The sequence below is a fragment of the Dromaius novaehollandiae genome, chromosome 12 (genome assembly GCF_036370855.1).
Source record: "Dromaius novaehollandiae isolate bDroNov1 chromosome 12, bDroNov1.hap1, whole genome shotgun sequence".
NCBI lineage: Eukaryota > Metazoa > Chordata > Aves > Casuariiformes > Dromaiidae > Dromaius > Dromaius novaehollandiae.
Genome location: NC_088109.1, coordinates 7,254,113 through 7,268,904, shown reverse-complemented (window position 1 = coordinate 7,268,904; position 14,792 = coordinate 7,254,113). Strand labels below are relative to the sequence as shown.

At 36.6% G+C, this 14,792-nt stretch overlaps 1 protein-coding gene and 1 long non-coding RNA gene across 2 annotated transcripts in view; one reads left to right on the top strand and one right to left on the bottom strand.

Moving 5' to 3' along the window:
* The window catches only part of SYN2 (synapsin II), a 202,437-nt gene that overhangs the window by 6,545 nt on the left and 181,100 nt on the right, over nt 1–14,792 (bottom strand). The window contains exon 11 of the mRNA XM_064518835.1: nt 971–1,031. Coding sequence (XP_064374905.1) covers nt 971–1,031 — 61 coding nt within the window. The remainder of the gene's footprint in view (nt 1–970; nt 1,032–14,792) is intronic.
* LOC135329677 (uncharacterized) overlaps nt 1–14,792 on the top strand; it is an 82,984-nt gene that overhangs the window by 36,533 nt on the left and 31,659 nt on the right. The gene's annotated exons all lie outside the window — the stretch shown is intronic.

The window sequence follows — 14,792 nt, the reverse complement described above, 5'->3', positions numbered from 1 at the left end:
AGTCCTCGAGGTACCTCCCACCAAACAACCTGGGATTTAACCCTTAGGTGAATAAAATATTTTGAAAGTATTTGCATTAGTTTTCAATAAAATCACCATAGATTACTAATTCAGAATGACAACAAAAGGAACTACTTAATTCAAATAAGATACATACTCACGCTTTCACTGAGATATTGCACATAGGTGGCCCATTTACATAGCTTTGTAGCTAATAATTTGATGCAGAATTACTAAAAATATGAATACCAGTATGTAAAATAGAAGATATTTTAAATACTGCTTGGGAAGAACAGTATCATATCTTATGGAGTCATTGAAATACTAGAGTTCCACTTCTTCCGTATAAGTAAAACTCAAATGTTAACAAACTTTATAAAATTATAAATAAAAAGCCTCACTAGCAAATTCTCCTCTAGACTTTTAAAAATATATCTGGATCACCTACCTATTAGTCATGCACACGCACATAAAAATAAAGGCTATGAGTATAGTGCGCACACACTCACAGAGTAAGCAAAAGTATTTAGATTTGAACCTCAGTTGTATTTTACTTAACGATATGTAATACTCAAAAAATACTGTCTAACCACCCATAATGTACAGTTGCACTGAGCTCTAAAGAGGCACATTCTTTGTACACTGTTGACAACAGCCCTGAAATCACAAGTTTTACAGAGAAAGGTAGGTAAGCATTACACGCACAGACATGAACAGGTAAACAACCAGACGGTATAGTTGACACTGCATAGAAAAAACACAGTCCAGGTCAGCACTGAAACAATGCAAAAACTGAACAAAACTGGTATGTTTGCTTGTAAGATTGTACTTTCATTTCTTTCCTTTTCTTTTCTTTTTTTTTTTTCTTTTTTGCTTTAACCCTTGCTTTTACTCTCAATTATCTAAGTAGCCTGGACTTGTTTTGGTCCTACTGCAACGCCATTACAGTCGAGAATGTACTGTAAACAACCTTGAGGTGGTGGTCGCTGAGGTGGGATTTTGTTTGGCTCTGGCTCCTTTAGTGATCCACTCTGGAAAATACATTTGAAAACAGAAGAGAGAAAAAATTAGAGTAGCTCGGTTCCAGTTTTCCACTAATTTGTCTTTATTTTCATTAGAAATCTCCTTATTGGTTTGGAGCTGAAAATGTAATTTTAATTTATTCCAGATAACATTTTCTAGTTTAGTTGCTGCCTGCTGTGACATATGAATCCTGGACTAATCCAAAGTTGAGCTCTTAAATAAATTTGCTTTCCCTTTGTAGCATGTGAGCATGACATAAGGAGTGCCTTCCTCAGGAGTGCTCACTGCTATTTGCGTATGGTCTTTCTCCTTCAGTTCCTAGCACCTTGAGCCACTTATCTGTATCACATTGGTTCTGCTCTCTTTTTAGGATAGACTGAATAGAAAGTGGACTTTTTGTAATTTAAGAAATAACTTATTTTCAATTAAATTGCCTTGCAGCTGGAGGCACTAACACTGGAGAATTTTTGTCAGTGGTAGTTTCACTTTGATTCTCTAACTGTAAATGGGAAGGGAGGTAGACTACTCTAGGTTAGCTGTTTTGCTAAAGCAAAATGAAAGGAGGAAGCAAAAACCACAGACAAATAATGAAAATAACTGAAATTACTTCATGCTACTCCATCTGACATGTTATTAGAAACACATGTAATACTTAACTTTGCAAAAAAGGAGATTTATTTGGCAGTATCATTTTCAAATGTATACTTGTCCAGAGGAAGAGATGGGCCCGAACCAAAACCTTGGAGTGGAGTACCCTCTGGGAACATTAGCATTTGAATCCAAGCTTTGCCTTGGGCCCATCTCTAATATTTTAAAAAGAGAAATATGTGAAATCACTGGACATAAGTTTTTTTTTTTAAGGATCCAGAAACTAAACTGCCATCTGTCAAGAGGGAAAAAGCCCAGAATGTATTAAATAGTAAATGTAAAATTAATTTAAAATGTTTCTTGCAAAATTTACTGTTTTTTCTCATAAATTTGTATTTGATCTTAGAACTGTTGAAATAAATCTCACTCCTAATGATGAGAATTCCTACACAGCAATCTAAAAATTGTAATTTTTAAAGGTTGCAAGACACCAACACTATTGCAGCTGTTCCAGATTGCTTTGTCTACTTTAGCTACATAAACAAAAGGAGGTATGACAGGTTCAAAATTCAAATTATTCTGAATTACCAGCCTTCGGAAGACCAAATCAGGGGTAAAAATGATATGTACAAAATGAATGTGGCAAAATCTGATTCTCATAATAACTGACCCAGTTATATAGTTCTTGGTAAGCACCAATGTATGGATGATGGATGTAGAAAAGAAGAGAACTTCATAAAGAAAGACACCGCCACCAGAAAATTTTGAATTGCTTTAAGGTGGGTTAAAATTTTTTCTCTTTTGTTTGTCTCCTTCCTTTAATTTTCTGAACCACATGTAAAAGTTGACTTTCTATCCTATGCATGTTTTGGTGGCATGTTAAATATGTGTGGTATTTGCTCTGTATAATGCACTGGAGTTCACTGAAGCCGTATGTATATACATCAGGAACTCTGGATACTGAGGAAATTAGTACAGAGACTGGAAAACTTGAAATGTTGCCCTGGAGGAACCAACTCGTTTCATATTCTAGTACAATTGTTCTGATGCACCTGGCACCTTCCTTTGTACGCCTTTAGGGCATTTGGATGCTCATTATTACTGAGAGAGCCTGCTATTCCTTTGGTGTTGTAGTATGACACATTAAGTGTGCTCTTAAAGGGAAAGTATGAATATCTGGGTTCAAGTGCCTCCAATAGCTTCTTTCTGGAGGACTGAACTGATCATCTCACTTTTGCTAGAAAGCAGAAACCATGCATAATATTCTTTAATGAACATTGCTACTATTATCATGTGATAAGGTTCCTAGCCTTACAAAGGGCCATAAAACAATCTGTATAGTTCTGTCTCTTTATATCTCCTTTTTTAGCCAGAGGAAGGCTAAGGAGAATATGAGTGTTGCTATTTTTTCTACTAAAGCAAAAGTAAAACATTATGTAGATTAAGCTCATATTTTATTTAGAAACTGAAAATATAGGCTAGAGATTTAAATTCATATCTACTTTAGTGTTAAAATAAGAGCTGATAGTCCTCTGTATCCTCCACACCTGGAAGCCAAAGTAAGTCTGCCATTTGTCCTTACACTGAAGTGGTCGTGGGCTTTATCACACACACCACCTAACTGACTTGATGTGACAAGACCAGTATTTATGCAATCTGCCTATCTCTCCATCTGACAAATTATTTTATGCTAACTTAAACTTTCAATAAACCTTATAGAAACTTGCTTCCCTACCTTAACTGTTCTGAAAGTTCAGAGACTTTGTGCATCTTCTGTTGAAGGTATATTTCTCCCTCTCTAGTCACTGACTGCAGCTGTCCTGATTTTACCACCCACGCATCTTATCACCTGGTGCTTCCAGGAACCTCACCCACACTCCAGGCCAATCACATGGGTATATTACTTTTGCTAATTAGCCAACCCACCCAGGCTGACCCAAAAAGAATAATTAGTACTACATTCCTAATTGAGAAATCTTACTCATGTTTTTTCAATGGTCTGTAGTAATCCAGTCCTTTTCAAGAGTCTTTCTTTCAGACAGTCAGAAACCTTGATACATGATATTAGAGACAGGCTTTGAACTAGAGTCTTGTTTGTGGTTCTGAGCCAAGGCCTTTAATAAAATCCAGGCTTCTTCTAGAACACCAGTTGTTGGCAGATCAGCTACAGACTGTTACTGCTCACCTCTCCAAGGTGGTGTGCCAATGTAATTGCAAGAGCTGCTAACTCCTCATAGGCAACATAATCTCTCTGAACAGAGATGCTGGACCAGACGTGTCCTGCAGACATATTCACCCCTCTTGTTTTTTCCCTTTGTTGCCCAGCCTAGGAGCTCACCCTCCTACCAGTTTCTTTTAGCACAAACATGTTTTCCTGCATTGCAGCTCTGATCTGCGAACATGCCTACTGCTTAGTTCAAATATCACAGGAAGCAAGGATTAGAATACAGAATATATAACAGAAAATGGCTCTGAACAGATTCTTATTTGGAGCTCAAGGCTAAAAAGCAAAATTAGCAGTACAGAACCTAGAAGCTACAGCGTTTAGCATGGTTTAGTATTACCTAAGTGAGGTGTGGTAACTGCTGTGGTACGGAGCCCTTTTGGTTTTCATTTTATGGAACACAACTTTCATATCATACCCAAATTCCCCAAAGAAAAGGGATTGCTGATGTTGATAGTAAAAGTATCTAGAATTGCTTATTTGCAGAATCTCTCCTGTTCAAAGGAGATTTACTGTTTATGTAACTTTTTTTTAAAAAAGAACAACTTACGAAAACCTCTAAGCCACACGAATGCTGCAAGTATGCTATAGTGATTTCTCAGCTCTGGGTATAACAATCAATGCTTTGGTTGCATAATACTCTTTAAGAATACTGGCTAAGTTAATTATACCCAGAGCAGGAAACCTTCTACTTGTCTAGAAGATAGATGTCTACAGATGTCTCTGTAGCACTCCTTCCCTTCCACATGTACCCGAAATAGTCTCCTCAGAATTTTAGGGGTAGAATTGGAGAAGGGAGGACAGTTTGTTCTTCAAAGTATGTTGTATTAGAATTTGATTGGTCATATCACTTCTTTTTCTACCTTTTATATTTATATGCATGCAGACTGATTCATAAATACTTGAATTTTGAACATTCTGAAGAATGCTGAAAGGGGTTGGAGCAAAAGCAACAACTTGGCAAGGAAACAGCCCTTGGGCAAAAGAGATGCTAAACTGAGTCCTAGCAAAAATTGATTTTGATTTGGCTGAGTTTGAAAATTTTGTGAACTATAGTTGGAGCATGTATAGTTGTTTTGGGGTTTGGTTTGTTTTTTTGTGATGCAGTGATAGAAGCTTTTCACAGATGTCTCAATGTCTGAAGGGAAAGACATGTTTTTCAGGTCAGGAAGTGTAGGGATCAAGCGAGAAATGCCAAAATATAAGCTGAGTTAGATCCTATAAAGGAAACAAGAATAAATAGTAAAACAAACAAGCAACAGAACTAAGAAAAAAATGGGGTTGCTAAGCACAGGGGTAATTTAGATACTTTCAGCAGAGTCTCAATACTAAATGAATGCTTGAAAAGTGTCATAGGTACAGGAGCAAAAGCAACATGGAAGGTTGGAAAACAGCTGCAAATGAGATGGATGTAAAAATCAAAGATCCTCTTGAGCTCGTCATGGTCAGACTAGATATTCTCCATCCCAGAAATCAAAACCAACTGTTTGATGAAATTCAGAATTCAGTACCAGGTATTTTTAACAATGGGCAATGTACAAGTTACACTGGAGAAGGCGTACCCTAATACTACAAGAATTACAGTGTGGGCAAGAGAGGAGACAGGCAGTTATTCAAGAAAAAACTAATGGGAAGGAGCTAACTGTAGCATTCCTAAAGGATTATTGTTGGGTGAATCTCAAGCAGAATTTTCATTAAGTTGGCACATAACAGTAGGTGTATGCTACTAAAAAGTGTAGATGGTACAGAAGACCAAAATATCCTAAAGAAAGAATGACATGATAGCTGGGAAAAAAAAGAGAGATGAAAGTTAACAATATAATGCCCAAAGTCATTTATTTATAGACTAATAATATGCATCTGTCATAAATGCAGCGTTCACTACCTGAAAACCAAATGGAAAGATTTGTATGCATTAGTTATCAGCACGGAGCTGCAGTGAAAAACCCCCAAATCTTATTACACATTAAGTGAAGTATTTCCAGTAAGTTTTAGACATAATGCTGTTGATCATTTTCATCTCCCCTGCTCAAGAAAGATGGATGTAAGCTGATCAGGTGCTATTAAACTGACCAGACAGATGGAAGAGTCTGTATATCGAGCATTTAGAAGCACTTGGCTTGCTTAGTTTAGCAAAATAAAGTCTAGAAGGCAGTACAGTTCCTTTTTATAAGTACACGGTAGTGGTAAACAACCAGGCAGGAAAAGAGCTAAACTAAAGGACAATGTGACCCAAGATGAAATGGGTATAAACCAACTGAATAAAACTGGGCTGAAAATTAGCTGATATTTTATAATTTATCAGAGTGGTGAGATCTTGGAGTGACTTTCTTAAATGGAGAATCCAAAAATAAGAGACTCTTTAGCACCTTGTTGCTTACTGCTTTGTACAGTTAGTGGGTATGGCAGGGATACTTGCCAGCTGCTGTACTTTACCCTATATGTGGTGAACCAGGCATAGGTGACTTACTTATAATTTCTTCAGTGCACTGCTACTGTTGCTGACCAGGACTACAAAGTTTTTGCTATTTATTCTATTGTGTATTCCCTGTGGACTGAAGCAGGCCTAGTTGGAGAGATGTGGTTAGGCACACCTTAACAAGAAGCCACCTTCATTTTGCCTAGCGCAGTTGCCAGCTAAAGGAGAGTTTTGCACTTGGTACATTTTTTTGGAACACCAATAATGTTCAGTATTGCTCCTCTTCTCCACTGAGGAAATCTGGAAAAAGAGACTCTCAGCAACACTGATGCCACCCTACAGTTTCTTCCTGTTGAGGTTGCCATGAAGAATATAAAAATTTAGACCAGCTGTTGTTGTTCTCAAGCAGGGAAATAACTGCTAAGAGGAGATAGAGCTTAATTTCTGCTTGGAGCACTATTCACAACACACCCTGAAAAAGATTTATTTTAAACATCAAAAAGTATTCCAAATTAGATTTTACAGACTGAATGCTTTCTATTGCTAGATAACTTATTACTTGCTAAAGAATAGTGTCCTTTTTGAGTATGTTTAAACACAAGCTTAATAATGAATATGCTAGTATGGACTCACCGCTGGTATAGGGTACACTCCAGTACAAAATGTTGACCTCCCATTGTCCATTCCAGGCCCATTTCCTCTTATTCTACTGACCAGAAATCGTTTCCCTCCCTCCCCCCCACCCCCAAAAGTTGAGGTCTCTAGAGAGAAGGTAGCATGTTGACTGAACAGGGAAAAAGAGTTACTTAAGAAGTAGCAGCATTTGCTGAAGCTAGATGGTTCCCTTCCAGAGCCAGTCAGTAACTCTGATGCAAAAAGATGCTGTCATATTTTATTTCTTAAAGAAGCCAGATTTCAACTTCTTTTGTTGAAAAAAGAACATTAAAAGTATGCAGTTGCACAGCAGCTTTCAGGCAGTTCTTTCCAGTGAAAGAATTACTCCCCCTGGACAGCGAAGGAATGCAGGCTATGTGATAGGAGAGAGCTCCCCCTGCGTGCTACAGCAGCCGAGACGGTGTGCATGCATGCATTTTTGTACCAGAGAAAGCTGTAAGAAAGATGGACAGGCAAGTGAAAGTGGTACAACATATCTAGAAGACCTTCCAGTTATGGAAAGTTAACCTTCCTTGCACCTTCCTCACTGTACACAGATACCTCTATGTACATTGAGAATAAGGTATTGCTTGAGGCTTGAGAGTGTCAAAATCTTATGCTAGTGTTTGGAGGGTAAGGAAGGTTTTGATCCTGGGACCCAGGAACTTCAACCCTGGATGATGTTATGCAGTATCTGTCCCTCCAATCTAAAAAAATATATATATGCAGGGTTTTTTTTTTTTCTTTCTCTTTTTGGATATGGTGTGATCCTTGCATGAACAGGAAGAGCTTAAGATCTGCAGAGCTTCATTTAGAACCACTAAGATCCATTATTAGTGGATCCATTCAGAATTGAAGTTTATGCTTTGAAACAAAAGTCTGGAAAAAAGATGGCAGGGCTAACTGAAAGTCCAGTCTCACAACCTGCTGTTTATCCTAATAGTGTCCTGAGCATCACTGTTACAGGGCAGTGGAGTGGGATGAAGTAGTGCACTGAACTAAGCACCCGACCCCCACTCCAAAGAACAGCAAAATTCAAAATTACGAACTAAGCCATTTCTTGCCTTTCCTGGTGCAGCACAAGTACACAACCGGGTAGAGGATAACATGTTTCCTTGGTCCCTCCTAGGAGTTGGGAAGATACTGGAAAATGATAAATGAGCAGATGAAGAAAAGCTTGCTCTACTGGCAGCTGGCCAGATGGGGCACTGATCCACCTCTAGATTAGTGTCTGAAGGGGGGGTGTGGGTGAGGAAGGGGATGTTTGCTTTTTGTTTTTTCCTATGGACAAATGAAGAATATTTGAAAATGAGCTGCTTTGTTTTGGATTTTTCTGTAATTTCTCTTAGTGCTTATCCTTGTTTAAAAATCTGAACATTTATTTAGCACATGGTCTTTACTGAAAATAAACTGTGGCAATGACTACTGGGGAGAGGGACAGAATCCTCAAAAGTTAAACATGGAGTAAAGCCAAATGGCTTTGCTCAACAGGTTATGATTTAAAGGTCAGAGAAATTAAATAAAAAAGTCAAGTGGAGACAGAGAATAATAATAAAAGTAGAGAGGAAACACCCACCACAGTGGGGAAAAGAAAGGATATTGAGGAAAAATCTGAAAACCAAAGATATTTCTATTAGTTTCAGCTTAAATAAACAGAGCCAGAGACTAAAAGAAGAAAAATAAAATAAAATCAAAATTCAAAAGAATTTTACATGATAGTAATTATAGCACAAAGATCCAACTGAGACTCTATTTGTACTTGTATGGGTGACATGTAAGTAGTGAAGCTATTGTGTGTTCTGTAACGTCAGGATCACTGTTTTTCTTGTTTTAATTTTGAAAAGACTGGTTTTTGCTCTACAACGGAATGCCGACATTTTCTTGAAGTCTCTCAAAATGTCTGCAGAACAAAAAAGCCTTTCTCGCATAAGTCTATTAAGAACATATAAGTTTGTCTACAGTGTGAAGTTCATGATTTCTTAAGAATTAAGTGTGTTTGCTTTGTTCCGGAGGGCAATTGCCCCAGGGTTTCAGAATTTTCAAAGACAGTGTCTGCTTCTGCCAACACAATTGAAAGGAGAGCAAAAGTTAACATAGGCATAATTTTGTTTTGAGTGAAAGCAAAAAAGAGGAAAATATTCTTATTACATTTAAAATAAGCTGGGGAAAGTATCTGTTAGCTAGTAATACTTGTTATGTTTTTCAGTTTTAGCCAACATTTTGTTGACACCTGTATTATAAAATTATTAGAACTAAGGCTATTGCCCTGTATCCTACAGACAATTGAGGTCATCCTGGTCCTTAAACTTTACTGTCAGGTTGCCTATGGGACTTTTTCCTTTGGGTTTCTCTTCTAATAAGAATTTTGAGAGCAACTCTTTCTGTTATGAGCTTTGCTCAGCTTGTCTGCAGGGATTGTGTATTATTCTAGGTACCCTGCTGGTAATGAGCCTTCAATATAAAGTATGCAGAAATAAAAAATATCAGGCCACATCCTGAAAGCTTTTGTTACATTTGGACAAATTTCTGATGATGTCAATAGAAATTTTGACTGAATAATCCTAAACCTTTAAGATATGCCCCTTAGTCTGTTCTCTCTTACAGTCTAAACATCATCAGACTCCTTTAAAAAGGGCATTGTAAAGGCAAACTTGTTTACTTGTTGGCACATTATTTCAAAACAAGCTAGGAAAGATAAGCACTTGTTAGTGTTTTGATTTAACCATCCTCATTCAATTGGCACATTCAAGAACACCAAAAGTGTTTATGCAGACATTTGTCACTAGTAAATATACAGCAAGCTATTTACCTGTTCTTGATATTCACAAGTGAGACTAAATAAGCAAAAGAATTGAGCAATACATATGTACTCCACTCAATAATTACTCCATTTGCTATCTTAGTAAGTATTACATCTTAGTAAGTATTTTCAAATGTATTACCTTAACTTCTAAGATCAATTTGTTAGTAAAAGCTCAGCTCAACACAGGTATGTTGTGTCCCACTGTTTTTTAATTACTCCAGTATTAAAAATCCTAGGATTTTATTTTCCTGCATGGACTTTGCTTTTGCTGTATTAAATACAGTAGCCGAATATCAAGTCAAGTTCAAATGCTTGAAATAAATCAAAAAATTTGTTTAATGCAATAGTGAGTGTTTTAAATACATGCACCGATTCATCTAGAATTCTTAAAAATATCTTTAATCCAGCAGTTAAGTTTGAATCTCTACCTCTGTGGTGATGTCTGTCACTTATATGAAGAATATAGAATCTGTCCTGAATGAATGCCTTATTCAAAGATGGACAAAACAGCCTTGGTGTAGTAAAACCTACGGTATGATTTTATAAATGATATTTTAAATGATATACATGATGTTTAAATAAAACTTATAAATGAATTTTGTAAATTTAGCCGGAATGAAGTGTGCCTCAAATGTGGCCTTTGATTAGGAAGCAGTGAGCTCAAGATTGATTAGATCTTTGTTTTCTTTTCCTATCCTTTGTATTTCCATAAATTTAGATCGGATGCAAAAGGGTAAAGACTGTTTTTCTTGTATTTTCACAAAAATGACATAACTAAAATGTTCCCGAAAACTGGATTAGAATATGCTTCTCTTGTTCTAAATATACACAGCTAGACATTGTAGGTATATCTATATCTATAGATGACAGCATCAAAATTTATTACATATTAAAATTAATAAAGGAAAAATACATTAGAATAGAGTGATAAGGTATTTTTGAATAGGAAGCATTTAGTATTTGTAAAATGTATACCCAGTTTCTTGTTTTGTGTGATATAGCTTCTGTAATACAATGTAATACAATATAATACTAAATAATACATAACTAAAAAAAAAAATCAGTCATCCAAAAAGAGCATGGGCCACAAGATGTCGCTATGAGTCAAATTACCAAAACTCACTGTAGTAAAAAAGATGATTAGCTCTGTAGTGAACTTTCAGTATTTCAAAAATGACTTTAAAATTTTTTTTAATATTACAGTTTCAAGAATGGCTTTTATCTTAACCTTTGAAAGGCATTTTTAAAATGTTTCATGCCCCAGCAATATTTTTCATTTTTCCTAATGAGTTTTGATGATAATGCTTTAGATTCTCTGTCAATATTTTTAGGAAGGCACTTTGACTAGTTTTCCTTTTTGTCATAGCAATAAGTCAGTACACATTTTAATATGAAAAGTACTTTGCTTACTAGGTACTATGATTTAAAAGAACTTGGAGGCAGAGGAACAGTGAAAGTAGTGAAGAATAATGTTTTTTGTCTAAAGTCACTGATGGCTGTCAAAGTGCATACATGCTTTCTCAGGTAAACATGCAATAGAAAAAAACCCTATTGACTGCTAATGTGGACTACAGAATATGATCAATTAATACCTAAACAGCTACACCACTTGTTCATGGACAAGGTATGCTGTTGTGTTTACATACAGTGATGTAGTGTAAGAGTTCAGAAATGTAAACAGGGAGCCACATAGTAAAATCCTGTCCAGACCTTTTTTGGGGGGCTCTGAGCTCCCTTGCCCAGGGCAGAGAGAAAGTCAGGCTAATCTCTGAGCATATTTAAGATCTGAGGTTCCATCAGATGTCACTGCACAAAAGTAGGTACGTTGGCTTTATGGGCATATGATGCCATAGCTGCAAAATAACTGCATGGCCACTTGTTCTCGGTTTAAATGTCTTCCTAAGAGAAAGAAATACAGCACACATGGTTTTAGGGACAGTACACAATTATTTCACAGCATCTAGCAACCTCCTTAAGGCTAAAACATTCTTAAATTACTCCTGCTGTCTTCTAGTAGAGACCTAATTACACTAGGGAGCAATTTGCTTTGCTCCAGTTCAGCAGGATTCTCGGCTATTGATACTCCAACTCTGTGTGTCCTCATTTATGCAGAGTGATTTAATGTGTTCTTTTAATTTGTTTATTTGTTAGGCAGTCTTGCCTTCCAGACATGAGGAAGAAAAATATGTTCCTGCAAATATGTGCCAAGGGACTGCGACAAAAGGAAACTTCTTGGTGGTGGTGTTAATCCATGGTATGAATATAGCCTGGCTTAATGCAAGTAGGTTTATTGTCAGGGGTCTGAAAGATGATACACAGCTGTAGCAAATCTACAAATCATGGCTTTGTTCCTCTTCCATTCGTCAACTGTTATGCTTCAAGTGAACCTGTATGGGAATGTGCAAAGCAAAAAGTCTTTTGGAGGTGAGGCCCACACCTGGACATTTGTACAGCAGCTTCTCCTGATTAGCAGAATAATACTGAATTCTATATTTCCATATAACTCCACTATGGATTTCAGAGATCCTTCCCAATGAAGTGCACTCCCCTTCAGTTAAGATCAAATCAAGTAGTTGTATTGTCTGGCTACCAAAAAAGCTTCAATGATTTGAAACAAACTGCTGCTCATTATAAGCAGTTTGCATTAAAAACGCCAGCAAATACAACTGATGGAACAGAACTGTGACTACTCTTAGGGAAGTGTGTGAATAGGGAACTAACTTTGCTTTTCTCTGTGGAGTTAATACTTTTTGTTATCTGCGCTAGTGAGGGTGTTCATATTTGGTTCAATTTTCTCTCTGAACACAGAAAAATCAAACTGGAGATAACTACTTGGTTCTAATCAAATCACATAAAGGGTCAGTGAATGAGGAATGAAGAAGATAAAGAGAATAAAGGAAAAATGGAAATAAATTAAAACAGATCTATATGCTGACTTAGGGCTCTCCTGAGACCCCAGTCTCAGCTGAACTTAATGTAATTGTACTAAAACTTTTCTGCAGGTGAAGAGTGGAGACGGTATTTTAAAATGTTAGAAAAGTGTATTAGAAATGAAACACTTCAGGTTCTAGTATTCCTGTCTCAAATCAGTTAAAGCACTTCTGCACTGTTTATTGCTTTAATACTGGTGTATTACTCCTTTCTTTTAAAGAGAACAGAACCAAGATATATTTGGTAATGCTGTGCTCTTTGTGATGTAGTGTGGTTATGGATATTGTGCCTCTGATGCATGTGTTCCTTCCTTCCATGAAGGATACAAATTCCTTTTTCATTTGTGGATAATTCAGCATGGTCTTGAGCGCTGTACTGAGGTAACACTTCCCTAATGAGTGTTCTTAGCTTCAACTACTAATATTACTTTAAGCATTTGTATTTTAATGTAATAGTTATGCACAGTTTGTTACTGTACACAGAATTTAGTTCATCACAATTCATGGCATGACTTGATATACAGCTATTGTTTTTTATACAAATGCTGCTACAGAAACAAGCGTGAAATAGTTTGCACTGACCATCACCTGCAAATAGTTTTGCAAATCCAAACAGCAGAAATTTCAGCAGCGATCTTTCCTATCAGCAGATGGAGACACAGCAATGATAACTCTGTTTCCAGGATAACTTCTGTGATTGCATTGGCTAGAATGCTTTACTGGCTATTTTAACCTATGGGTTCAGTTTTTAGGAAATGACAAAGATTTCTCAAGAGTTCTATCAAAACTATTAAAAAGGGATAAAAAAGGAGGAAAATTTAAATTTCCATCATTTTATTGCCTGTAAGTAGAGCACCAGGAGTTTGGTCTGTCTCATGGAAAACAGATGTTAAAATAATATTCCTGTAAAAGGTTCTATGATATATTTTCATCATGCTTTTCAGTAAAAAATTTGTCATGTTTCTAAAATTAATGGAAATAACCTGACTTTGGGGGCTACAAGTACCAGTTGATTTCAAAGAAAATGCCATCAACAAAGTTTAATTGGACTCCCACCAATTAGAAATTAATTTGAAAGATTTTTTGACCGTATATAGTTATATCAGACAGAACTTCCCTGAGTCCAGGGACTACTGCTTTTCTTTGTAGTGGAAAGACTCCTAAAGCAGCTGATAAAAGCAAAACTGGCAAACTTTGACTCCTGTAATTAAGAATTACTTTCCATCCCAATATGGTTGGATCATGCTGTCAAAGGTATGCAGTAAACTATAGCGTGGGACCACAAGCAAAAGCATGACACAGTCTGTGGGCTGCAGCCAGCGTCACGTGGGGTGAGCTGCAACACAAATAGGTGCAAACACCTTTTCTCATTCACAGATTAATTCTCTGCCATTCTGTGTACCTGTAAGTAGAAGCTGTTATAGAGCCTGAGTGAGTGGTTTTATATGTATATTAAAAGTATATAAAATATGAAAAGTATAGATATGTATATGCATATCTGATAGCTCAGATTAGAGTAAATAGGTTTAAAGATGAGTTTAAAGTGCAGGATCTGCACTTCTGAGGTTTCAGCATAAGCAGGACATTGTTGTTGGAGGTCCTTGCCTTTGGACTTTGCTCCTTCTGGCACTCTGACAGGGAGAACTTCGTTAGCCTTCAGAACATATCACAAGGCCAATCATTACCATCAAGATTTGGCAGCATGGCTCTAAACAAAGGCTTATTTTCCTAATCTTTGATTTTTTTTTTGATGGATGGCTAGTTAATTGGAAGAGGGTTAGCAGTACTGCCCACTGAAGGCATTTATAAACTGAAGTTTTCTTTTATGTATGAGGCACCCAATGTCACAGTAGGGGTACGCTATAAATAATTAAAACAAACATGCAGATAATAAGGGAATTCAAAACTCGGCACATGTATAGCAGTACTACTGACTGTAAACTGTTCATTTAAAAGCAGAAGTAGCAAAATGCACAAATTACTCTTTGATGTTTATAATACTTTGGTCTCTAAGAACACAGATAGAAACGCACATACTTTAATTTGGATACATTACTGGCCTTGGGTTTTACAGGATCTGCAGAAATATGCAGTATCCATCTATCCCCTGCCCTGCAAATGAATGGGCTATATTTCTCAAGATTAGGAAAT